This window comes from Mustelus asterias, chromosome 4, assembly GCF_964213995.1.
Source record: "Mustelus asterias chromosome 4, sMusAst1.hap1.1, whole genome shotgun sequence".
NCBI classification, from domain to species: domain Eukaryota; kingdom Metazoa; phylum Chordata; class Chondrichthyes; order Carcharhiniformes; family Triakidae; genus Mustelus; species Mustelus asterias.
In genome coordinates, this window is record NC_135804.1 from 49,467,248 (window position 1) to 49,485,684 (window position 18,437).

Genomic DNA, 18,437 nt, shown 5'->3' on the forward strand with positions numbered 1-18,437 from the left:
GGCCAACATACCATTTGCCTTCTTTATTGTCTCCTATACTTGTGCGCTTGCTTTCAGCGACTGATGCACGAGGACACCAAGGTCTCGCTGAGTATCCACCCCTCTCAATTTACATCCATTTAAGTAATAATCTATCTTCCTATTATTGCCACCAAAGTGGATAACCTCACATTTATCCACATTATACTGAATCTGCCATGCATATGCCCATACACTCAGCCTGTCCAAATCCTGCTGAAGCATCTCTGCATCCTCCTCACAGCATACCTTCCCGCCTAACTTTGTATCATCTGCAAATTTGGATATAAACATTCAGTTCCCTCTTCCAAATCATTAATATATAATGTGAACAGTTGGGGTCCTAGCACAGATCCCTATGGTATCCCGCAAGTCACTGCCTGCCAGTCAGAAAAAGACCCATTTATGGGTCTTTTTCACTGGGCAGCACGGTGGCACAATGGTTAGCATCTTTGCCTCATAGTGCCAGGGACCCGGGTTTGAAATCCTAGCTTAGGTCACTGTCTGTGTGGAATTTGCATATTCTCCCCGTGTCTGCATGGGTTTCCTCTGGGTGCTCAGGTTTCCTCCTACAGTCAGAAAGATGTGCTGGTTAGGTGGATTGGCCAAGCTAAATTCTCCCTCTCTGTCTGTGCGGAGTTTGCATGTTCTCCTGCAGATTTCCTCCGGGTGCTCCGGTTCTCTCCCACAGTCCAAAAGACGTGCGGTTAGATGGATTGACCTTGTCAAATTCTCCCTCGGTGGACCTGAACAGGCGCCGGAGTGTGGCGACTAGGGGATTTTCACAGTAACTTCATTGCAGTGTTAATGTAAGGCTACTTGTGACTAATAAATAAACTTTACTTTAACTTTTTGCCTCTTATTTGCTAACCAGCTTTCTATCCATCTCAAGACATTACCTGCAATCCCATGCGCTTTAACTTTACATAGTAGTCTGTTATGTGAGACCTTATCGAAAGCCTTCTGAAAGTCTCAATAAGCCCCATCCTCTGGTTCTTCTCAGTCAACTCTAATAGTTACATCCTCAAAGAATTCCAATAGATTCGTCAAGCATGATTTCTCCTTTGTAAATCCATGCTGACTTTGTCTGATTATATCACTGCTTCCCAAATGCTGAGCTATGAAATCCTTGGTAATAGACTCTAGCAACTTCCCCAGTACTGACGTTAGGCTCACTGGTCTATAGTTCCCTGTTTTCTCTCTACCTCAATTTTTGAATAGCTGGTAGAATATGGCTTGCATTAGGTAACATGGGGAAAAGTATTTTAGCACAACTAATGGTTAGGATTTGGAATATACTGCATGATAGGGTGGTGGGTACATATCCAATAGTAGTCTTCAAATGGAAGTTGGATAAGTAAAAAGAGAAAAATTACAAGATTGTGGAGGGGGATGGAACTGATTGTTCCTCTCGGACCATGTAGACTTGATGAGTCAAATGGCCACTCTGTGCTATACTTGATTCTTCAATGCACACTGATATTGGAATCCTTGGTAAGTAAATATTCATTCAAATTATACCACAATGTAAAGTTTTTGTTAGGATCATAATCTTAAATGTGGAGCTTTTCAGAGATTAAGGATCAATCTAATTGAGGTTTTGTACAATAAAATAAAAAGCAGATAGTGATGGTTTCTCTGGGCGATGATTGGCATCCAGAACACCCTCTCCCCGCAATTAATTCCTTTACTGTTCAAAAATCTATCTGTGCCTTAAAAACATTCAATGAGGTCGCCTCAATTGCTTCACTGGGCAGGCAATTCCCCAGATTCACAACCCTTTGGGTGAAGAAGTACCTCCTCAATTCAGTCCTAAATCTGCTCCCTCTTATTTTGAGGCTATGCCCCCTAGTTCTAGTTTCATCCGCCAATGGAAACAACCTCCCTGCTTCTATCTTATCTATTCCCTTCATAATTTTATATGTTTCTATACGATCCCCCCTCATTCTTCTAAATTCCAATGAGTATAGTCCCAGTCTACTCAGTCTCTCCTCATAAGCCAACTCTCTCAACTCTGGAATCAACCTAGTGAATAATCTCTGCACCCCTCCAGTGCCATATATCCTTTCTCAAGTAAGGCAACCAAAACTGTACACAGTACTCCCAAGTGTGGCCTCACCAGCACCTTGTACAGCTGCAACATAACCTCCCTATTTTTAAACTTCATCCCTCTAGCAATGAAGGACAAAATTCCATTTGCCTCTTAATTGTCTGCTGCATCTACAAACCAACTTTTCGTGATTCTTGCACAAGGGCATCCAGGTCCCTCTGCACAGCAACATGCTGCATTTTTTTTACCATTTAAATAATTGTCCATTTTGTTGTTATTCCTACCAAAATGAATGACCTCCCATTTACCAACATTGTACTCCATCTCCCAGACCTTTGCACACTCACTTAAACTCTCTATGTCCCTTTGCAGACATTGTGTCCTCTGCACACTTTGCTCTACCACTCATCTTAGTACACACTACACTTGGTCCCCAACTCCAAATCATCAATGTAAATTGTAATAACTGCAGTCCCAACACCGATCCCTGAGGCACACCACTAGTCACTGACACCCATTTATCTTCACTCTTTGCTTTCTATTGGTTAACCAATCCTCTATCCATGCTAAAACATTACCCGTAACGCCATGCATCTTTATCTTATGCAGCGGCCTTTTGTGTGGCACCTTGTTGAATGCCTTCTGGAAATCCAGATACACCACATCCACCAGTTCCCTGTTGTCCACCACGCTCGTAATGTCCTCAAAGAATTCCAGTAAATTAGTTAATAAAGAAGAGCAGTCGTTCCAACATTGCTAAAACATCCGTTGTCTACCACAGTTTCTGCCCTGTGACAAAACTCTTGGTAGTGGCTGTCGCAGTGTTCCCTTTAATACCATATGCCTTAATTTTATTAAATGCTTTCTTAGCACCTGAACCATTTGAAAATGGACATGGCTATTCAAGCAATGGTTACAACATTTATAGTTGAATTTGTTGAGGAATAATGTGAAAGGACAGGAAAATGGCATTGGTGTACATAACTCCATTTGAAGAATTGGCACCAAAACCTGCGACCAGGCAATTAACACCCTATGTGTATAATTTCTATGATAACCAAATTTAGTTTTGTTGTGGAACCTCCATTTTTTTCATACGTTTAGGGTTAGTGCAATGATGTGTGCAGCAAATATTATGGTTGAGAGAAACACATTCTTTTTAATTAATTTTTTTAAAAATGGGGAATCAGTCTTGTTGCTTTATTTGGCACTGCCTCTAAAATCTGCATGGCCCCCTCGTATTATGATGAGTTCAAATTATATTGGATATCAGATAGAGTTGGCACCGTGAGATTACTGTGTACTGAGAGCATGCTCCAGAGTGTGTGCTGCTGAGATAAGTGAACTTGTCCACTGCTGACAAGTTTGGTCATGGACTGAAACTCTGGGCTTGTGATAGAGCATTTCTGGGGCAGGCTGGTACATTACTTCCGTTTTCTTTGTGCTGACCATTAGGCCAAAGTTGTCTCTTCAGTTGTCTATATTGATGATAAGATGCATGAGAATTGCCAAAGCAAGTGTAGCCTTTGTAGACTTCGAACATGGTCTGTGAGCAGAGAAATAAATCTGCCTGCCAAACTGAAAGATTAGAGCAAAGGTCCTGCCCTCTCTGCTGTCTGCATGTGAAACTTGAATTGTGTGCCAGCGTCACGACAAGAAGCTCAACCACTCTCACTTGACCTGCCTTTGGAAGCTTCGAATGGTGGAACAACATACCAGACACCCCAGCTGGCATGCCATACATTCACGCCATATTGAGGCGGTCACAAAGTTTTAATTTTATTTAATAGTTTCACAAGTAGGCTTACATTAACACTGCAATGAAGTTACTGTGAAAATCGCCTAGTCGCCACACTCAGCACCTACTCGGGCACACTGAGGGAGAATTTGACAAGGTCAATCCATCTAACCACATGTCTTTTGGATTGTGGGAGGAAACCGGAGCACCCGGAGGAAACCTGCAGGAGAACATGCAGACTCTGCACAGACAGTGACCCAAGCTGGGAGTTGGACTCGGGTCCCTCCTGCTGTGAGGCAGCAGTGCTAACCACTGTGCTAGAATGCCCAACACTTGCTTACAAAAATTAATGTTCTATGAAGAGCTCAAGTCTGGGATGCACCTCTCATGGGAGTCAAAGGAAGCACTGCAAGGACAGTCTGAAGCATTCACTTAGGAAAGAGTTTTGATATCAACTTTGGGAGTCCTGGGAGAAGCTCAGCCAGGTTTTCTGTGCCTGGTGCAACCAAATTAAATATGTGGCCTCCTTTTGAAAGCAAGTGCATATCAGAGGTAGAGAGAAAACACAAGGAGAGGAAATCAGCCAGCCAGCAATTTGTCCAAAGCTCAAAGGCCTGCAGTATCCTCACCTATTTGCAGTAGAGCTTTCTGGGCGCAGATCAGCTTCAGCAGTCATCTACATACCCATCCAAGCACCCCAGATCAGGGACATGGGTGTCTTTGCCTCAAAGAAGGAAGAAGAGAAGTCTATATATTTTAAGTTTGCACATGTACCACACAATTTAACCCTGTTATGATAAGTTCCCCTCTCAGCATTATTCTGGTAATACAATTGCTTGAACTGCCTTTGACAAGTATAAGGGAGAAATTATGTAACGTTTGCCTAGCATTACCTCAGATTAGTTCAGGATTGGAGCTTTCCACCTTTTAGTTTTTATTCATTCAATTGATGTGGGCTTCTCTGGCTAGACCAGCATTTATTGCCCATCCCTAATTGCCCTTGCAAAGATGATGATTTTCCTAACTGAACTACTGCAGTCCATGTGGTATAGGTACACCCACAGTGCTATTTGGGAGGGAGTTCTGGGATTTTGACCCAGTGTGAAGGAATGGCGAAATATTTCCAAGTCAGGACGCTGAGTGGCTTGGAGCAGAACTTCCAGATGGCTGTGTTCCCAGGTAACTGCTGCTCTTGACCTTCTGGATGGTGGTGGTCATGGATTTTGAAGGTGCTGTCTTAGGAGCCTTGATGAGTTCCTGCAGTGCACACTACTGCTACTGTGCATCGGTGGTGAAAGGAGTGAGTATTTAAGATGGTGGATATGCCATCAAGTGGGCTGCTTGGACCTGGATGGTGCCAAGCTTCTGGCGTGTTGTTGGAGCTGCACTCATCTAGGCAAGTGGGGAGTATTCCATCACACTCCTGACTTGTGCCTTGTAGAAAGTGGACAGGCTTTAGGCAGTCAGGAGGTGAGTTACTTGGGGCAGAACTCCCAGCCTTTGACCTGCTCTTGTAGTCACAGTATTTATATGGCTAGTCCAATTGGATTTCTGGTAACCCCCAGATTGTTTATTGTGCGAGTCAGCAATAGTAATCTCATTGAATGTCAAGGAGCAATGGTTAGATTTTCTCTAGTCAGTGATAGTCATTGTCTGGCATGTGTGTGGCATGCATGTTGTTTGATTTAATTTAGTTAGCAGGTTGACTCGGTTATGGTATTCTCACTTCTCAGTAAGACAATGGGCTCAAATCCTGCAGCAGAACTAGAATGTAAAAGCTAGGCTGAAAGTTGAGAATTGTGGGGGGCTGCTGCATTGTTAGGGGTGCAGTTTTTTTTTGCTCAGCAATTGAAACTGTCTGTTGTGGTGGACGCAAGATCTACTATTGCACTATTGGAAGAAGAGCAGAGTTATACGGTCATTTTCCAAATGTTCTGGCCAACATTTATCCTTCAACTAAGTTCACAAAATAGAATAGCTGATCATTTATCTCATTGTCATTTGGATTTTGCTGTGTACGAATTGGATGCTGTGTTAGGCAATATAACACTTCAGAAATGGTTTATTGGCTGTAGTGACAGCATATGAGATTATATGAATACAAATTCATTTGTTCTTCAGTCAGAAACAGGCAGTGAGTACAGTGCAACACCGTAGATATCAAGACCTGTCTTCAATGTATTGTACTCCTGACCACTTTATATCCACTTACACAATTGTATTCATCTTCAGTATAATCATTGGAAATAGAACAGTAAAACTATTTCTTGGATTGTAAGTGCATGGAATATGACTACACTGCATGCTTTCCAAACTTAATGTGCTAAATATAATCCAATAAATAGTGCCCTAAGTTTAACATTCTCAAATTAAAGAAAGAAAAATGTGCATTGATGCAGCATTTTTCATGACTGTCAGATACCTCAAAACATTTTACAGCCAATGAAGTACCTTTGAAATATTGCCATTACTGTAATCATTATTTAATAGACTGGCTTCCTTCCATAATGTAACCATTCAGCCCATGTTTGTTCTGGCTCTCTGCAGGAGCAACTCACCTGATCCCACTCTCCTGCCTTTTTCCTGTAGCTCTTCAAATCTTTTCTCTTCAGATAGTTATCCAGTTCTCCTTTGAAGACCTTATTTGAATCCGCCTCCACCCACTTGAGCAGTGCATTCTAGATCATAACCAGTTGCTACATTTTTAAAAATCCTCATGTTGACATTGCTTTTGTCAGTTGCCATAAGTCAATGTCCTATGGTTCTAGGTTCTTCCTCCAATGGGAACAGTTTGTCCCTATTTACTTTGTACAGACCCTTCATGATTTTGAGCACCTCTATCAGATCATCTCTTAATCCTCTCTTCAAGGAAGACAACCTGACCCCCTCTAATCTATCCATGCAACTGACTTCATCCCATAGAACGTTCTCTTGAATCTTTTCTGCACTCTCCCTAGGCCTCACATCTTTCCCAAACGACGACACCTAAGAACTGGAAGCAGCACTCCAGCTGAGGCCAAACTAGTGTCTTGTAGAAGTTCAATATATCCTTCTTGCTCTTTGTTACTTTGTACTCCTATTAATGAAGCCTAGGATTCTGTATACTTTATTAACAGATCTCTCAGCTTTTCCTACCACCTTTGGTGATTTATGTGCATATACAGAGTTGTACCCTTTGTTTTGTATTGTCGCTCATGTTCTTCTGACCATAATGAATCGCTTCACATTTCTCTACATTGAACTTCATTTTCCATTTGTCCACCCATACCACTAATTTGTCTGTGCTCCTTTGAAGTTTTACACTATCCTCCTCACAGTTCACAATGCTTCCGGGCTTTGTATCATTTGGAAAATTTTGAAATTGTCCCTGCACGCCAAGGTCTAGACCATTAATATATATCAGGACCTTTGGGGAACTCCACAATGAAGCTTCCTCTGTCCTGAAAAACACGACTTTATTTCTGGTCACTCAGGCAATTTCATATCCGTGTTGCCACTGTCCCTTTTATTTTATGATCTTGAGCTTCGCTCGTAAGTGTGTTGTGCACCACTGCACCAAATGCCTTTTGGTAGTCCATCAACAGCATTGCCTTCATTAACCCATCAATGTTATCTCTTCAAAAAAACCTCCAAGTTAGTTAAACATGATTTTCCCTGAACAAACCTGTGCTGGCTTTCCTTAACTAACTTGCATTTGACCATGTGACTCTTAATTGTATCCTGAATTATTGTTTTGAGAAGTTTCTTCATCATCAAGGTTAAACTGACTGGCCTGTACTTGCTGGGCTTATCTTTCCACCCTTTTCTGAACAATGATGTAACATTTGCAATTCTCCAGTCCCCTGGAACCATTCCTGAGTTTAAGGAAGATAGGAAGCTTTTGGCCAGTGCCTCCAGAATTGCCACCCTCTCTTCCCTCCGAACCCTTGGATACATTGCTTCCAATCCTGGTGCCTTGTCAGCCTTAAGTACAGACAACCAATACCACCCCTTATAAATTTAAAACCTTCTAGTGTTACTTCCTCTTTCACTATGGCCTGGGCAGCTTCTTCCACCTTGGTAAAGACAGATGCAAAATACTTATTTAATTTCTCAGACATGTCCTCACCTCCATATGCAAAACCCTTTTTAGGCCCATAATTGTCTTTTATCACCCTTTTATATGCATATTCTATTTATATGCCAAAAGAAGACTTTTGGATTTCCTTTTATGTTAGCTGCTAGTCTCTCACTCTTTTATTCTCTTGTTCGTTTTGCAGTGTAGGAACTGTGGCAACCAACTTGTGTACGACAAACTCTGATAAACAGCAAATAGATAATGACCAAATGATCTGCTTGTGATGTTAATTGAGTGATAAATATTGGTCATGATATTGGGAATAATCCCCCTCTTGCAGTTCTTTGAAATAGTGCCATTCGATCTTTTGCATAGATGGAGCAGTATTTGAGTGTCAGCTGTGATTTTTGTGCTCGTGCCTCTGGAGTGGAACCAAGTCCCGAACCATGTGACTCAGAAGTGAGAGTGCTACCTCATGGGTCAAAGCTGACATTCTTGGGCCATGCCTGAAAGAAGGTGAATTGCTTTCAGGTCACTTTACTCCATCTGCTGGCAAATTAGCTGAGACGTCTCTAATAAGGTGTCTAAAATCATAGGTGAAGCCATATGTTAGAAATAAGAAAATTTGCCAAGTATAATTTTATAATGATATTAGATGGCCAGATATGATTAATGATTGAACAATTGATAATTTTGGTGCAATTCATAATGTATGATTTAATACAATAAGTCTTTCTTTCAGACCTTTCTCACTGATCTTGTTACATCATCATGTTATCTGAAATTAGATATCTAAAATGACTGAAACATGCTATTTTAAAGTGGATGATAGGGTAACATATCAAGTTTACTTCAAGGATGTAAAAAATTGTTTGAGTAAATTTTTAAAAGTTGGTTCTGATGTTATTGTCGAGCAGATTGCCGCGGTATTTCAAAAATCAGAGCGTGAACAATGCTGAAAGGAAACTGAATAAAAGTCATATAACCCACTATGTTTTCGCATCAAATGATAAAGCATTACAAGGTAATAAGTTCATTTGAGGTTTGATTAGTACCCTTTCATAGTGAGGTCGTGGTGGCTACTTCAGAAGCTAACTGGGCATTATTGACCTGCGTAAAACCTTGTTTATGCACAATGATGATTAGAGCATTTTGAGGCATCCTCAGTACAAAGTTAAAAAAATTAACTCTCACTTTTTCTGAGTCTGACTAGTAACTAACTGCAACATCAATTGCTGTCCTGAAAGTCACCATGCTTTTTAATTGAACTGAGAAAATTTGCAGTCTGGTCATAGATCTCACTGACACTGATTTAATGCATTATTACATGACATTAATTTTTGATGAGAAATCCACTGCTGCTTATGGGCTAGATATTAAAGAATTAACATTTTGATTTTCTCTATTCATAGTGATATTGGAGGAAGCCATTTGGCTCTCTGTAGAACAGTTTGGTCAGTTCCATTCTCTGGTTCTACCCACAGTTCTGTAAATTTAATTCTATTAAGTGCCCATCCCACTCCCTTTCAAAATCATTCGTTATCTCCACTTCTACCACCTTCAGGATTGTGAGTTCCAGGTTATTACCACTTACTGCATTAAAAAAATGTTCTTCCTCAAATGCCATCCCTTGTATCTCTTGGCCAAAATCTTAAACTAATGTCTGCTAGTTCCTCTGTCATTAGCTAATTGGAACATTTTTCTTTGGCTACCTTATCTCAGGGAGGGAGCAGCAGAGTCCAAGTCTCCACAGGGTTAGCAAGCAAGGGGTGGTGGTGAGTCGTGGAGCCCGAGTCTCCATGGGGTTCAGAGGAAGTGGGGGGGATTGGTCAGCAGCAGAGCCTGAGTCTCTGTGGGGGTTGGCAGGTGGGAAGGGAGCAGAGGAGCCAAGCGTGGTGCAGAATTCTTTTATCTTTGGAAGACTTGGAAACAGTAGCTGCAGAGATGTAAATGAAGGTATTTCAAAAGTAGAAATTCCCGAAGTTACTGAGGTAGATTCTGCAGTGTTATTTATTGATTTATCATGTCAAAAGAATTGAGATATTTAAGCTTGTGCTGTGGAAGGGAAATTGTGAAGATTGGTGATGGTGGCACAGTGGTTTGCACTGCTGCCTCATAGCGTCAGGGACCCGGGTTCAATTCCAGCCTTGGGTGACTGTGAAGCTTGCACATTCTCCCTGTGTCTGTGTTGGTTTTCTCCAGATACTCCGGTTTTCTCCCACAGTCCAACGATGTGTAGGGTGTGTGGATTGGCCATGGTAGATGTGCGGGATTACAGGGATAGGGTGGAGGGGAGAGTCTCGGTGGGATGTTCTTTCAGAAAGTTGGTGCAAACTCAATGGACCGAATGACCTCTTTCTGCACTGTGGGGATTTCAGGCTCTATGGACTTCTGGTCTCCAGCAAAAACTATAAATGACAATCATTGCTCACAAAGGCTCAAGCCACTAACATTATTTTCTTAATTTAGCGAGATGTTGTAATGTAGTTAGCTTTAAAATACAATATGTTGTAATAATTGTCCATGGCAAAAAAAAGAAAACTTTTCAAGATCGAAGAATGTATCTTAATGCAACACCAGCATATTGAGAATCAAATTCTTGATTTCTCGAGGAATTAAGGGCTATGGGGAGAGAGCGGGTAAATGGAGTTGAAATCAACCATGATTGAATGGTGGAGTGGACTCGATGGGCCGAATGGCCTTACTTCCGCTCCTATGTCTTATGGTCTTATGGTCTTAAACATACAGTTATTGTGAAAAGTGATATTTATTAACCAATGTACTTTTAGGAAATTGACTTGGAACAACCTTGTTAGATTAATTAGTATTCTAGAATTAATTTGACAACTTGCCCTGCTGATAATTCAGACTTATAATTTCTTGCTGAGAAATTTAGTTTTTGGTTGAATTAAGTTCAAACAAGAGCTAAAATAGGATAGAACTGACATGTTAAGCAATGTGCTTTGACACAGTGCAACTAGCTATACAGGAGGGTGCAGCAGAGTCTGGCTGCACCATTTTTCAGTCTGTGTCTAGTCATGAAGGGACCTGTGGGGTTCCAGAGCCACTCGCTGTTGCTGCGAGGCTGTTGGAAAGGCCAAGCTGCTGAGTGAGTGAGTTGGAAGGGAGGATGTTTGGGAAGAGGGGCTGCTGAGTAAGTGGGGGTGTCGAAAGTCTGAGGACTTTTCCCTGCTGCCATCAAACTTTTGAATGGACCTACCTCATATTAAGTTGATCTTTCTCTACACCCTAGCTATAACTGTAACACTACATTCTGCACTCCCTCCTTTCCTTCTCTATGAACGGTATGCTTTGTCTGTATAGTGTGCAAGAAACAATAGTTTTCACTGTATAACCATACATGTGACAATAATAAATCAAATCAAATCAGGTGCAGGGCAAGGCTGGAATCCTTAACAAGTACTTTTTATCTGTGTATATGAAGGAAAAAGATGCTGCCAAAATATCAGCAAGAGTAGAGATAATGGATTGGATGAAAATTAATTGGGGTGCGTGAAGTCCTTAATTATGCTGGCTGCTTTTCTGAGGCAGCAGAAGTGTAGACAGTGTCAACGGGTGGGAAGCTGGTTTGAATGATGGACTGGACTTCATTCGATTTGATTTGATTTATTATTGTCACATGTATTAGTATACAGTAAAAAGTATTGTTCCTTGCGCTCTAAACGTATCAGCAATTTAGGTAATGTAGGTGGCCAAAAGACCTGCAGGCCACAATTCTAGTGGAGTCAGCAGGAGGTTTCTTAATTTATATGATCTGTTGGCTCTTACAGCACTACGATCACATCTCTGATTCCTGCCTGCCTGTAATGGAGGGTGAGGATTGTTTGACAAGGTAGTTTTCTGGAGTCCAGGCTGCTTCTCTCTCTACATGACTCCTTTGTGCCAGCATTGAGGCCATTATCCTTGGGAAGTCGCAGTTTGGGTTCCTAATGTTTTCTGGTAGGTTCAACCAGGAACTTCAGAGGACCAGTGTAATGAATTTACTTATATGACTCAGTTGGGATGTTCAGAGCTTTACGCTAATGATTTTAGCTGTTCACATTGCAAGTACAAACGAATAAAGGAAACATTTGTTCAGAACCTAAATCTCTTTTGTTTCCTTTCAGGCTGATGAAGACCCCGTTATGGGATTTCACCAGATATTTCTACTGAAAAACATAAACGACTCTTGGGTCTGCACCAATGATGTCTTCAGGCTAGCACTGCATAACTTTGGCTGAGACTTCTGCCTCAAGCACATCCCTACATCCACTCTTCTAATCTGCTATTAATCACAATAACTGGATTCCAAATATCATACACAAGTGTGTACGCAACAGTAAAGTCTGCAACCTGCGTAGTATCTAATCACAGTTTGCTTGAATTGAGCTATTTGTGCATGATGTTTGGAAAAATGTTACTTTAGCTGACATGGGCAAGACAGTACCCCAGTGTGTGTTGTACCAGCATGCCTTAGAAGATAAGTCATACCACACTTTATTTTTTTCCTCTGTGTACTGGTAAGTTGCTATAGCAATCCAAAGAATCGAAATAAGTAACAGCAACTACCTGTCCAACTTTTTGATTTGTTCATACCTTTTGTTGACTCATGATACAATAAACCATGTATTTCTTAAGATGGAAATTGTTTCATTTAGTTTCCTGGCAAGTTTAAGGATGTTTCTTTTATTAAAAATGCATCTGACCATATAATCCAATTGAAGGAGAACATTGATATTGGGTGTTGTTTGTGCTGGTGCGAAGGTTTAGTCACTTATCCTATCAAAGGACAGTCATAATATAAGCGAGCTCAAACATAGTTATTTGGGTTCTACCTTGTAGATCATGATCTAACTTGTTTGGTTCTACTGAAGACTATTTTTGTCTTCTGCTTGGCAAATTGAAGCTATAAAAGAGTAAGATAGTGACATAAGTCTTTTATAGCTGTGACCTACAATATTCAACGTGATGTGTTAACGTTGAATTGGTTTAAAGCAACACATTTATCTGTTTTTGAGCTTGAAAGTCACATTGCTTATACTTTTCAAATTTTGAAGATTTCAATTAAACAAGCCAGTAATTGGAACATTAGATTTTCATTTTTTTGGAGATACTCGTGCATTGTTTTTTAATTCTCCCTCATTCTCTATTCTCGTAACCATGTGATTTCCGTTCAGCTTGAAGGATGAAGCAGTGTTAACTGGCCTTTTCAATGGCTGCTGCTGCTAGTGCTGCACAGTGGTCAGTTGTCGGTTGAGCTAGAAGTGGATTAAGAATGTCTTGGAAATTCTTCACAGTTGTGGCTTCCAGTACCACGTTCCTCTAATATTTAATCTTATGATCATAAAATTGGAAAACTTGTACTAGATCTGTTAGAATATTGCATCATCTATTTCTTTTATGGATTTTACGATTGAAATAGATCCAAGTAAATTGTCACAATTTGAAAAGGAAAATGGAGGCCATTCATTCATATTAGACTATCACTTGGTACCAGAGCTATAGATTACTGTATAATGCAAAAAATACTAGTAATGCAATAAGCATTTGTGAACAAAATAAAAACTCACATTTATCTTAAAGAATTATGTGAATGTTACTGGTACAGTTGTCTTTAAAAGTGCTAGATTTCTTTCTTCTATTTAGTATGCATAGGTTTGGTGTTGCAGATTTTGTTTTTTCTTGAGTAGGGATGCATGTTGGAAGTACAGTTCCATGATCACCGGGGCACTGGCATCTCACCACGTAGCCATGCATTGTGTCACCAGCCCAACCCATTTTTCTTCCCACCTAAATTCTAGAAATAGTTAATTTTCAAAAACAACAATTGAATAGTTATAAGGAGTAGGAATTTCCATTCTCAGTCATGCCATGGTTTGAGCCTGCACCTTTTTGGTCTGTATGTTTCACAATGAAAGCTTTTCTTTTAAATACAATATTTATAAAATAACTTTTGACACTGGATTTATTTACATTATGGGTTTTATGGGAATTGCATTTGTGTGAGACAATTTGCACCGATATAGAATCTGAATAATTTGAGAAATCTCTTCTTGATTTTAACAGGGCAGTGTGACTTTTCTGAGAATGTGTTATTTTTGAAAGTCAGAATGCAGATTTGTTTTGGGGGCAATATCTTTTCTCCTGAACTTACAGGATTAATGTCTAATAAATTCAAAGTGGTGCAAAACCCTGTTAGATGACACAATTTCTTTTATCCAGAACTGAAAACATAAAAGCAACAGTTTAATAGATAACACCAGGAAAATGTTTAGAGAGTAAAAATCTTGAGTCATGACACAGTGACATAGTCATTTCTGAAAATTAATATAAAATTTACAGATTGTTCCTACAGCTTGAACATTCTTGTGCAATTTGGTAATGTTGGCAGTTGGACTGTAAAGTATTAAACCTCTTGTTTGTCGTTTTAAGAAGTGAGCATTCACATGATGAAGGCAACTGTACAACATAGGTTAGAAAATGCAGTTACATTAACCAAATATGTTATACAGAGCAACGTGCTGAATTAGAGTTTTTTAAAATTTGAATTTGATACACACAATGAAGTATATAGGGGACTATCCCAAACATAATTCTAAATTTAGATATCCAGAGGTATCTAATATTTTGTGGACAATAATTTGAAGTCTTTAGTGTCCCATAAGAAGTTGTTTGGTTTTCCTAATTGCATGTAAAGTTTCTAAAATATGAATAAAGTCAGTTAATTCTAATTTGATAGCTTCTAGTTCGTTGATGTTTTATTCCAATTAAAGATTATGGCTATCACAGTTTAAAACTCAACTCTGTGCCTTGTCCTAGGTTGAATCAATTTGGGTACATGTTGCAATAATGAATGTGCAAGCTGAAATTAACCATGTTGAGTACTGGGGAAAGTTTGTGACAAAGCAAATATTGTCTAACTCAGCTGAGAACTTTGTGTCTCCATATTGTGAATGTTTTTTTAAAAAGGCATATGTGCAGTGATGTAATTGAGTCACTATTTATCAAGGAACAGTTTCTTTTGCAATCTATTTGTGATTCAATTGTGTCTATTTACATTTCTTAAATGGTCAAAACATGGTACATTACATATGTTCCATAGAAGTGTTGCTTTTATCCTCACAGTAGTCGCACAGTTAATTCTGTGGATAGAATATTTTCTAATGTAAATATAAAAGGACACTGCTGAAAATAGTAACTCAACCTGCAAGTAAATCCAGGACTCATTTAATAGACTTCTTATAGACCTATTCTGATGTAACCGTGTTTTTCTCTAATTTGTAGGATCCATTTCCGCTTGAGGAACTGGAAAGAGAAGAGTTGTATTAGCTTATTTTGCATTCTGCTGGCTGTTCCGTGCCATTCTGTTTCAGCTATAGGTGTGCAATGGAGGTCATTGGTTTTACAATGATCAAAACCAAAATGACTCCATGATTGGCTGGTGGTACATATAAATTTCCCAATGCCGAATATCAGTTTCTTGTATGTGACAATTTGACTAAGAACTTCCCCACGATTAAGGTTGACAGATTCAAGTAGTTCACTGAAGATTTGCGCGTGGTTGTTGCTGCAATGCTGAACCATAAGATTTTTTGTAAACTTTTTGGGAGATTGCTGGTGGCTTCATCATTGGTGCTTCTATATCAGTATTCATAACATGGCCCCTGAAGTTTAAATAGTCATAAACTCCATGATGCTTAATACGATCGATTCTATTCAGAGTCGAGAACTCAATTGAGTTCCTGTTTGAATTAAAACATAATTGAAAGTTATTAATTTCCAATCTGGCTATGGAATGTATTCAGTCAGTTTGGGGAAAATATTTCCTAGGTTTTTGTTTGTCTTATGCTTTAATGTAAGCTTGTTTCCTTTCTGGTCTTTCATTGTTGTACTTAGGAAAATTTAAGAATACGTAAAGGTGTGTAACCTTTTTATGATATGACAAAATAACTCATTATTTCAACCATTTTTTGGAAACACTGCTACAATGATGCATAAAAAGCTGACAATTTAAGTATAAGCATTTAATGAGTGAAAAACCGGCTGCCAATCAAAATGGTAATTTATAAGGATACCTTACTGGAATTATAACTGCATTGTAAAATTTAATGAACTATAAAACATGAAGCTTAACATTTATATAAATCAAAAGTATCAAAAACATTTTGGAATGTTTTGGAGTTGCTGAAAAAATAATGAAAGATATGAAAATAATAGTTTGAACTAGTATATCAAAAGCAAACATGCAAAAAAAATTGACAGTTGGATGAATTAGTTGATCTTGCCTTTCATCTGGATGTAACTCAAAAAGCTGCCTTCAGCAGAATTCTTGGCAACTGTAAAGCACCGTGTGCAGCTTACACCTATTGTACTGTGAATTTGTGTCAAAGGACTTACATTTGGAAATTATTTAACTATGTTACTTTGTGCCATACTAAGGATATGTTGTTTTGCCTTAGATATTTTGCTGTTTGAAAAAAATAATCTTGATCTAAAAGTATTTTCTTAGATATCCATTTAGTCTTTTTTTCCTTTGCTGTGGTGTAGGTCGACAGGAACACAGCTTTCAGGTGCTGTCGCAGTCCCAGGCATAACTAAGAATCTTGGGCCATTTGATGTTCCTGAAGCTGTGATGCTTTTTCAGGCTTATGTATGCAGAATCTAACTTCTGATGACCTATTTTAGCAAAGTGAAAGCTCTGCTTTCAGTAATAACTGGTACACATTGATTTTATTGCGGTGTAAAATCATTGTTTTGTTGGTTTCTAAAATAAACTTTATCAAACAGCTTTCTCATTGTACTTAACGTTATTGCTTCAGTTGAAAATGGATTACGGCATTGTAGCTGGTAGTTTCAGGATAGAGCACCGACATGTTGAATATTGATGGCATTTAAAGATTTCCCATTCACTTGAAGGGGTATTTTTAATTATCATAATACATACTTTTGGTTTTGTGGAATCTGTCATTTGTCCCAATCTAATAAGTAAATGTGTAAAATTGATTTTTAATTATGGTATATATTGCATTATGATGATTAGTTTGACAAAGAGGCTAGAATTTGTGGTGCAGTTTAGATTAAACCAAGCTTACAAAAATTGACAGTAATTGCGAACATTTCAAGATGAAATCTGAAGCAGAAAGTGAAATGTATTTTCTTTAAATATACAAGTTCAGTTGTTTGTTTGTGATGTACAATGTCTGGATAATGGAAATATTGCTCTCTAGTGACCCAGATTATTCTCCCCATGATTAAATAGCCTACTGAAATTTATTGTTCAAACATGCACCTGAATTATAATTACCCATGAGAACAATAGCCCACAGAAGAGGAGAAACTTTTGCAAGGGGAAGAAATCTAAATTATTTTTCCAAACATCCAAATGTTTCCAAAATCCGAATGGTGGTAATATGTCACATGTGCAATATAGGATAGGATGCAAAGGACTATGGGTGAAATTAAATAGTTCTATTTGATTTGCAGCAGAAGAGAATTAGGACTTCTTTTATCTGCCTCTCCCACTCGAGTAATCTTGCTTTGTCCCTTCCAGAAAGTATTTTGATAAGTAAATATTGTATGCCGCACCGACTACCCCACAAATATTGTGTATTTTTGTAAAAGTGCTGATTATCACAGTTTCTGATACAGAAATAAACAAGGTACACTTTCTGTTTATAGAGTTTTCTTAACATCTAACTGTTGAACATGCAACTTATTCCACAAGTGAGGAACACTGAAGCATTCAATCTTAACTGAGTTTCATAGGTCTTATGTTTTTGGCAAAATTCCTTGATCATCTGAACTATTTGCTGTTTAATTTTGACATCCAGGTGCCTTATACATTTCAATTTAATTGTAAGTTTGTGTCTAAATTATAGAAGTTGGTGTGTTACAAGGTAGAAATATATTGAAGGCGTCAATGTATTGACTGAAACATTTTTCTAACTCACTGCCACCATGAGTGGTGACATTGCTCAGTGAATCAGAAGGTACACTGTTTTATAAAGGATGTTGCTCCATATGTGACTCAACATTAGGGCAACTGATTTAAGGTGACTGAATAAATTCATTTGTATCTTTATTTAAAAGTTTTTTTGTGCTTTGGGATTGAATTCCATGATCCTCCATTATTTTCAGTAGCTTGTGAATGAGGTGCAGTATTCATTATGTATTTACTATTTTATACCTTAACTGTTTTTAAGCAGAGCATACACAGCAAAGTGTATCAGTTGGGGGTAGGTACTAGATGTTCAGCAGTATTGGGTACAGGAGAGTGGGATTAGGCAGAACTGTTGAGAGGTGGAGGGAAGGAAGGTGTGATCTAGTGTTTTGGTCATGCATTCAATTGTTTTTGGGGTTTGGCAGAAGTGGAGTGAAGATCCTGCCCTCTGGCACTAATATAGAGGGGAATCTGCAGATGGACAGAACAGTGGAGTGGAGTCTGGAGTTTGCCTGATCGGACTCCTTCAATCCCTACAGAGGGGCAGATATGGAACTGACAGTTAAGGGTGAATGGGTGATATCAACAGGCATTGGCATATTTTCTAAAGTTAAAATTCAATTGGCTTTACTTG

At 38.9% G+C, this 18,437-nt stretch overlaps 1 protein-coding gene across 11 annotated transcripts in view; it reads left to right on the plus strand.

Moving 5' to 3' along the window:
• The window catches only part of nutf2 (nuclear transport factor 2), a 56,479-nt gene extending 39,829 nt beyond the window's left edge, over positions 1 to 16,650 (plus strand). For 10 of the 11 annotated variants that reach the window (XM_078210974.1, XM_078210975.1, XM_078210971.1 and 7 more), the window contains one exon: positions 11,991 to 12,500. Coding sequence is in view for 5 of the 11 variants with exons in the window: in XM_078210971.1 (XP_078067097.1) it covers positions 11,991 to 12,104 (114 nt within the window). In the remaining 6 variants the exon portion in view is untranslated. Of the gene's footprint in view, positions 1 to 11,990 lie in introns of all 11 variants that reach the window. The other variant, XM_078210969.1, reaches the window with a different exon arrangement.
• Positions 16,651 to 18,437: the final 1,787 nt, after the last annotated feature.